General features: G+C 41.8%; 1 protein-coding gene across 1 annotated transcript; it reads right to left on the reverse strand.

Annotated features, from left to right (window-relative positions):
- Nucleotides 1–1,705: 1,705 nt before the first annotated feature.
- nfkbil1 (nuclear factor of kappa light polypeptide gene enhancer in B-cells inhibitor-like 1) lies at nt 1,706–4,188 on the reverse strand. Its single transcript, XM_084935120.1, has 4 exons — nt 3,832–4,188; nt 3,622–3,734; nt 2,828–2,939; nt 1,706–2,748 (listed from the first exon to the last, which is right to left on the reverse strand). Exons 1-4 carry the CDS (start codon nt 4,103–4,105, stop codon nt 2,159–2,161), a joined length of 1,089 nt encoding a protein of 362 aa, XP_084791246.1. The 5' UTR covers nt 4,106–4,188; the 3' UTR covers nt 1,706–2,158.
- Nucleotides 4,189–8,892: the final 4,704 nt, after the last annotated feature.

Here is an 8,892-nt window from a genome sequence, read left to right on the forward strand (position 1 = left end):
TCCGTTTATCTTTAAAAAAAAAGCTACCTCGTAGCTCAGTAGCAGCCGGGTGACCTCACTACATACCAGGCACAGGTATGATTTCAAAAAAAAAAAGTAAACTAATATCAAAAATACATAATCATGAAAATAAGCTTTAAATAAAAAAGTCTCCTCCTCTTCTCTTTTGCTTAAACCAGGAAGGAGTGACACAGCATACACTTAGCAGAAGAAAACAGAAAAATAATTACTATATATAATATTTATTGATCGTTTTGAATATATGTAATGTCCTGATGTATTAAAACGAATAAGCAAATTAATTAAGCTAATTATTTGCTGTATAGTGACTGTAAACTAACAGTGGGGAAATCATGCTCTGTGTCTGATTTGTATGAATGTGAAATATGAATGGATATTACTCGATTATTTTATTTGTGGTGGTTGTGAACACCTCCATCACAATTAATGATAATATATATATATATATATATATATATATATATATATTTTTTTTTTTTTTTTTTTTTTTTTTTTTTAAAGCTACAGTATAAATTCTGGATATAAACAAATCCCTTCATTCTTTTGTCTCTTGGATGGCAACTGTTTTTTTTTTTTTTAAAGGGGGTTAGCTCACAAACCTGGCAACCAGCGCATCTTCTTATTCGGTTCCACCGCTGAAAACCGACCGACCATATGCTTTTCTTTGTATGTGAAAGTCTTTCTTTGGGCTGTTTTCGGGCGGTGATTTGAACGTTTTTAAAAATAGAGTTTTAGTTTTGATAACTTTTTCCAGCGGATTTGAATGCAGCCAATCACCTGCTGCAGCACATAATCGATGAGACACGCACAACGTGACTCAACACTAATGTCACCTGTGTGATGTTTTATAAGAAGAAAGAAATCATGGAGTTTTCATCTTGCAAGCAGAGACTCACATATTAGTTACATTTACATGTCTTTGTTTTTGCACATTCTCATACAACCACTTTATAAACCAGAGGTCAGAGCTTCATCCATTAGGACTTTCAGCATCGCACTCAGAATCTCAGAATTCCTCATAGATGGCGAGACAAACCGTTTCCAGTATTTTGACAGATAGCTGTCAGATAGTGAGAAGAAAGGTGGTTTTGACTGCTCCCTTATTTCCCAAAGGGTCACCATAGCGGATGGATCCGGGCGCTGAGCTTGTACCTGGGAGCAGCTAAGGTTGTATTTGTGTCTCCTGTTAGTGACAAACCAGGGACGTTCACAGATAACCACTATAATATAGATATAATACTATACAAACGCTGTCATAACACAGTTCATCCGGTTGAGCGGAGCCACTGCTTACAAAACAGAGAACGCGGCGGTGTCGTAACAAGGTGTGGACTGTTTTGTAAAGTAGATTATGTCGGCCCACCCTCTGCAGCTATAACAGCTTCAGCTCTCTTGGGAAGGCTTTCCACAAGGTTTAGGAGTGTGCTTATAGGAACTTTTGACCATTCTTCCAGAAGCGTATTTGTGAAATCAGACCCTAGGTCAGATCTAAAATCTCGGAATTTAGATCTGACCTATTTATGGAAAAGAAAAGACAAGCTGCTTGGCTCTGATGACCCATATGACATGTTCTCATCAGTGGGGGAGGCAGAAAGACAATAAACAAAATCCAGGAAAACGTGCTAAACATTATGTGGCCGAGTGTGTCCATGTGTGTCTATTAAGGCACTCTATTGTACAGTAAAACAATATATTAAGTTTATTCTTTGATCAAATGGGCAGAAAAACAAACCAACCAACATGTCATGACTGTGCATCTTTTGATCTCCTCAGAGTCTTATGGACAGGTGTCTCCTGAGTCCTGGAATTATGTTGTATGGAAAACTGAAAACTGGTAACTTAGTCTTTAGATACACACACAATTTACAATTACTGTATTTTTTTAAAGTTCCATTTTCCATATAGGATTGTTGCATCAGTCAATATGAATAAATGGCTCTTCTGAATGTTTGTAAATGTAGATATGAGTTCACTGCAGTTTTGCTTGTTTTCAGCAGAGCTCATTCACCTGCAAGATAATAGCTGGTGCTTGAGTCCTCTGTTCGGTAGTGTTAGTACTACACAAATAGGTGACAGTGGTTCTTTTCACACATACAAGATTTCAAGAAGAGCACATATAACGTTCATGGTGTGATTTTCAAGTCTTCAAACTCTGAGCCAATCTGTTGAGCTCCTGTGACAGAGCGGTGACTGTATCCAGGATCTTCTGTTTGTCCTTCTCCTCCAATCGAGCTTCACATCGCTGAGCGAATTTATCGGGGTGCCACAGCGCTTGCTGCTTTCGAAGCGCTTTGCGAAACGCCGGTACGTCCTTTCGGTCCACACCATGCAGCATGACCTCGATCATCTCCTGGACCGTACCTCTCGGAGCCGGCCAGGGGATGTCACCGAAGCTCAGCTTCGTGCTGCCTGCCGAGGCGCCACCCTGAAAGGTCGCCGCGCACCTCTCATCGTACTGCCGCTTCTTGCCACGCTGAGTCTCCTCCTCTTTGCGAGCTGCACGAGCCAGATATTCCTCGTGCTCCTTCTGCAGCCTTTTGTGCAGCTCATTGCGGCTTCGCTCTTCTTCCTCCATCTCTCGTTTACTCTTGCTTCTTTTCCACCCAGAAGATGAGGCCGCGAGTCTCTGGGCCTGGGCGTGTTTTTTATCATAGTATTCCTTCCGGATGCGATCAGCCCAGTCCCCAAAGTCTTCCTCGTCATCATCAACGGGAAGAAAGTCATCAGCTGTGAAACAAATACAGCAGTGTTATCAAGCAGAGAGAGAGAGTTAAACTCAGATTCATCTGTGATGTTTAGGATTTACCATCATATACTCCAAAGGTTTCATAGAATTCATCCTCGCATTCGTCAAACAGCTTCTCCAGGAATTCCTTCTCAGGGTCTGCTTCATGTGGATGGCTCATGTTTGCTTCAGCCTGCAATAAATGTCAGGGGAAAAGTGTAAATATTACTGAAGACGCAGGAAATCAATCTGAGATGGGTAATCCAACACAGCAGAGCTGAGCTCAGTTTATTCCAACTCATCACCAATTCATCAGTAATGAGGTCTGGCTGTGCTGAGCCAGAAACCCTCACACACTCACCCTGCATTTCCTCAAATTTAATCTTAGTTCATGTTATGAACCACGTAGCTTTGAGCCATTTATAATCCCATGACTCAAACAAAGTCCATGACAACACCTCCTCTGTGGTCTTCTTCTTTTCCTCCTGCATGGCAGTTCCATACTCAACATCTTTAGTCCAGTGTATCCACCATCTCTCCTCTGAACATGTCCAAAACATCTCAGCCATGCTTCTCTAACTTTATCTTCAAATAGCTCAACTTGAGCTGTCCCTATGACGTACTGTTTCCTGTCGATACTGGTTACTCTCAGTAAAAGCCTTCACAGCCTCTCCTCTGTCAGGTTTTGGATTTTTAACCACAGATATTTAAACTCATCCACTTTCACTACCTGTCCTCCTTGCATGTTACATGCTTCATATCTTTGCTGTCCCAAAGATATTATATTAAAGATATTATGTTATTCCGGTTTCAGTTAATAGATTCAAAGACGCAATGATAGACAAGTTTCAGTCAGAGTTTCAGCTCACTTTTACCTCTGGATGTTTCATCCAGTTCAGCAGGTCTTGCGGTGTGACTCCGGCTCTGTTTTGGACGTTTAGGGCTTCAGGGCAGCGCTTTCTCAGAGGCACCACCAGGTCATCAAACGCTGAAAGAGCCCCCCCAAATAAAACACAAAGTTAACAATTAGCAGCGGATAAAGCTATTTATTTAATTATTAATGTTAATCTCCAGGTCCTCCTCACCCGTTTTTCCGTGTTTAAGAGCCCTATTGGCCGCGACGTGTAGTGCCGTGTCCCCTTTGCGGTCCCTCTGGAGAACATCGGCTCCGTGTTTCAGCAGCAGCCGCAGAACAGCATCGTCCCCCTGACAGCAGGCCAGGTGCAGCGGGCTCCTCTGCCTCTTACCCTGGGAAAAGTTCACGTCCAGATCCGTGTGTTTCCGTAGGTATGATTTCAGTTTCATCAAACTGCCGTCGTTCACGTACTTCCACACCCGCGTCTGTTTGCGGGACACCATTACTACACACAAACAAAGGCGAGGCTAATGCTTAGCTTTCGCTAACAGTATTCGGTCCGTCTTTTTAATAGGTCCGTAGTTAGCAAGAGCACAGACACAGGTTCCGGGGACAGATAATGTCCTGTGTTACCACAAGATGGCAGCATTAACTATGAAAGTGAATGCCTGCCATTTAATGGAATTATTTTTAAAATACGTTTTTATTATAACTTGCATTGCTGCTAAGAAGGTCGGATCTAGAATATGTATGTCTGGGATTAAGGTAACGTAGTGTAACATGCAGATAAAAATAAATAAACTAAGCAGGTTACAGGTCTGCCCCTCATCATGTGAAGACAGATATATTGTATTGTATTTCAGTGCAATGTTTCCAGCTTCTTCACAAGGCAAATAATGAGCATTGTCATGCAATGGCCTTCATACATTTCTTTCCTTTTCCATCAGCTGCTAGTCTGTCTGCCACAATCCTCTTTGCACTTGTGTTGAATAGGAACTGGACAGTCTCACGTGACACATAAGGAGGTCACCCCAATCACTGCCTTTTAAAAATGCGAAAAACAAATCTCAGGAGTCACTTTCAGGAACCACGTTGCAGGTTATATCAAGATGAACTAAGGCGCCACTCAGTATTCATCCCCCTTCTCTTTGGGTTTCTGTGCCTCAGCCTGCTTTCATCATGCCACCTGTCCGGAGGTACAGCGCTCAAACTCCACTGTGCCCTGACAAAAGCTTTGCCACATGACTTTGCACGTTGTTTTGAAGTTTGATTTTATGTCCATAACTATGACTAAACCTTGAGCAGAGAAACAACTGTTCCAGCTGCCTGAAAGCTGCCCGACTGTATCTCGCTGTAGAGCAGGGCCTGAAGCATGAATGAAGATTCTTTATTCAGAAGCACCACTTCAGTTTGTCAGCTGCAGACAGGATCACAGGGAAGTCATTTTACTGAGAGACTACACTGTAAAAAGAAATCACTCACAGTTTGGCTGACGTCAATAATCTTTTCTAGTTTGCCTTAAGTACACAGATTTCAAAGTGAATTTAGCTAAGCAGAAGAAATTTTCCTCAAAATGTACAGTTGTAAGTTTTACATTTGAAAATAAATATATGTGGAACAATCGTCTTTATCACCCCTATCTCATTCAGTGTAACATCTTAAGTTGTTTTATCAAATCTTAGTTGCAATCTTTCCAAAAGAAAGCATCTGCAACTGGCAAACAATGGGAAATGCCTGTGGGCACTTATTTTTGTAGTTATTTTGATGTTATACCCCCCACCCCCCAACCGGGAAATTATACTTTCTGCAGCAGATTTAAACTCAGGGCCATATCTTCATTTTCCTCTCTCATAACGTCTCTGATTCAGGTTATCTCAGCCAAATTTATGAAGACACAAATCAAAGATGACTTTTTGCTAATGAAGCCGCCATCACACTAACGATTTAAATTAAAACAGAAGTAGCAGCAGATCAATTAAACACTAAGAACATCAGGGGTTGATGCAATTTGATGCTTGTCCACAGACTAGATGCAGAGGCCCTTTATGCTCATATCAATCGCTTATCACAGAATCACAGCTTGGCTCATAGAGTGTGATGAAATGAGGGAAACTTGTAACACAGGAAATGATCATTTATTTACAAAACATAATTAAATAAAGAGAACATGTTTGTCAGTAGGTCATTAGAGTAAAGCACGCATGGAAGTGTGGGAGTGTGCAGAGAGCAAAGGAAATCCGAGAAATCACGTTGTAGCCAAGCTGGTCCGAGCCAAAATGCTGGTGTGGGCTCCTCAGTGAGCCCCTGCAGAACAACAACCCAGAGACACCCAGTGCCTAAGGGGTCATCACACTTTGAAACGTATTACTATAAAGTTGCTGCATAGTTAAGTCAGAAGTCCCTTTTTAAAGACAGAACAGGGCTTCTGGCAAACTTCACCTACTATCCAAACTGCATGGAGACAAACAAGGTCTGAAGAGGTTGAAGCTCCAGTAACACTTGTAGTATAAAGAGTATAAAGAAGTAACAAAATTGTTCTTTATACTATAAGTGTCGCTGGAGCTTTGACCTTTGACCTCAGATGTTTAAGCCTTGCTGGGCAAAATGATGCATGTGCAGAATTTAACCCAGCAATTCATCTGAAAGGAGAAAGTTTCACTGTGCTCACCTTAAATTTAAGCTCGACAACTGGATATGAAAGAAGGTGGTCCAATGTAAAAGTGCTGTGTGGAAACTTCTGTTAAAAACACACAAAAATCACAATGTTCACTCAATATTACTCAAAGTAGAGTATTTATTTTAGCCTTAAGACATGTCTGCACCCCAGAATCAGCCCTTAACTTATTTTAAGCCTTAGCTTAACCTTAAACCAAGTCTTTAACCTAAAATCTAATGATTTACAATAATCGACTGGCTTTTTTTGTCTCCAAAAGGAAGCAGGGTCGCGTCAGTGTGACTGCATAAACAAAAACCTGTTTGTATAAACAGATTTATGTCCACACAACATGTAAAACGAGTCAGAACACACAGAAGCACAAACATACTGTGTGTGGTAGTGGATTGTTGGGAAAGAGTCGCTCCAGTGTGTGGCTACAACAACATGCGACAGCTGGAAACTCTGATTTTGTTTTCGCTCTACAAATGAATTTGTTGGGAGTATTAAAGGATTGTGATCTTCACTCATTAATGAAACGAATTAAAGCTGCAGCACATAGCCTCTCTGGATGTTGCTCTGATACCTGTAGAGCTTGTAATGCTCAAGTCAGTGCAGCTGAGCCTCTGAACTGGCTCAGTGCTGCACTGTGGGCGACAGTGCCTCCATTTAGGCCCGAGAGAGGGAAGGATGCACAATGGAGAGGATAGAGGAGAGAATGAAGGGACACTTTGTGCTCGTTGAAGAGGATGATCTCCTCTGAGACTCACATAACCCAAGATCCGGAGTCTCCCAAAGCTTGGGCACTTCCGCTCTTTCGGAAAAGACGTGTCTCCACTAGCGATAGCTGTCTTGTGTGAATGCTTTTGAAATGCCATCTCAGGAGAGACAGAGAAGAGGGACACGTCCGATTTGCCACTTCAAGTCTCACATCTGCAGCTTACTCTATTGTAAACTATGTTGCCTTCAATGTAGCACTGCTTTATTGTCACACATGCTCTCAGAGAAAGTAACTTTTCACATCATGTGTCTGCTTCCTTAAAAATAAACTGCAGGAGAGTGTGTAAAGCAGGCAGGCCTCAGGTGGAGCTTGCAGGTCTTGCACAGGGCACTGAATGCAGAGAGATGCTTCTGAATGACAGGATATCCCAGTGCAGGAACTCCTACCTTGCCTACCCTCCCTTTACTCTTCCTGCTAGGCCTGCTGACTCCTATCCTGTCCATGGGGTCTGTTAATCTCTCGGGACAGTACAGGGAGGAGATCTGGAATACCGGGTGGCAGGAAGCTGAGGGTCTTCCAAGACTCTCCAGGGGTCAGCATCTCATCCTACCACACTATGGCAAGACCAGGCTCAAGGTCCGGTTTACTGGCTGGGCTGCTAAGATGCTATTGTTAGGCTCAAGGAGAAATGTGTGCACACTTCCTTTGACTATTTTCTGCTTGACCTGAGTTATTGGGTTCTGATTTATGACACTTGGACACGTGTTTGTAGCACACAGACTGTCTGATTTTTAAAGCAACACAATAGCTGTTTGTCACCCATTTATATGACAATGAATCGGTTGAAAATCTTCTTACTTTGCCATTAAGGAAGCAATTTGCATTTACTTGATAAAGAGCTGACCCAGTGTGCTGATGGACCGGGGTTGGATATTTTCACAGGGTTGTGTTTTTTCTGCATTCAGAGGTCGCCTCTAAGGTCAATGATGGTAAGGAAGAAAGAAAGGAAGAAAGAAAAAACCGTGATGTGAATATTTGAACTATTGTGAAAAAAAAGTGTTTATAATAATTATAAATTGTACACGTGGACACTATATAAGATACACCTTGCTAATAACAGCTTGGAGCCCTTTTTAGTAACAAAACTGATTTAATTCTTCATGGCACAGATTCAACAAGGTGATGGAAACATACCCTGATAGATTTTGGTCAACACTGACATGACAGGATCACACAGTTCCTGCAAATTTGTCCGCTGCAGATCCATGATGGGAATCTCCAGTTCAATATCATTCCAAAGGTTCTCATTTGGATTGAGATCTGGTGACTGTGGAGGCCATTTGAGTAGAGTAAAATCATTGTCATGTTCAAGAAGCTAATTTGAGATTATTTGATCTTTGTAACATGGAATGTTACCCAGCTGGAAGCAGACATCCCAAGATGGGTGCAAGACACGATGGATCCGTGCTTTAATTTCATTTATGCAAAATTTTGCTTATCATTCGAATATCGTAGCACAAATTGAGGTTCATGAGGCCAGGCAACATTTTTCTAACCTTTTGTTGTCCACTTTTGGTGACACACTGCAAACTGTAACCTCACTTTCCTGTTCTTAGGTGACAGGAGTGACACCCGGTGTGGTCTTGTGCTTCATAGTTTGAGATGCTGTGTGTTCAGAGATGCTCTTCTGCATACCTTAGTTATAATGTACAGTTATTTGAGTTACTGTTGACTTCCTATCCGCATTGTAGCTCTCCTCTGATGTCTGACCTCACCCAAGTATTTTCAATCAGAGAATTGCCGCTTACTGGATAATTTCTCTTTTTTTGGACCATTTTCAGTAAACTCTAGAAATAGCTGTGTGGGAAATTCCCAGTACATCAGCAGTTTCTGAAATACTCAGACCAGCCTATCTG

This window comes from Perissodus microlepis, chromosome 7 (genome assembly GCF_051167445.1).
Source record: "Perissodus microlepis isolate ML-2025 ecotype Zambia chromosome 7, ASM5116744v1, whole genome shotgun sequence".
NCBI lineage: Eukaryota > Metazoa > Chordata > Actinopteri > Cichliformes > Cichlidae > Perissodus > Perissodus microlepis.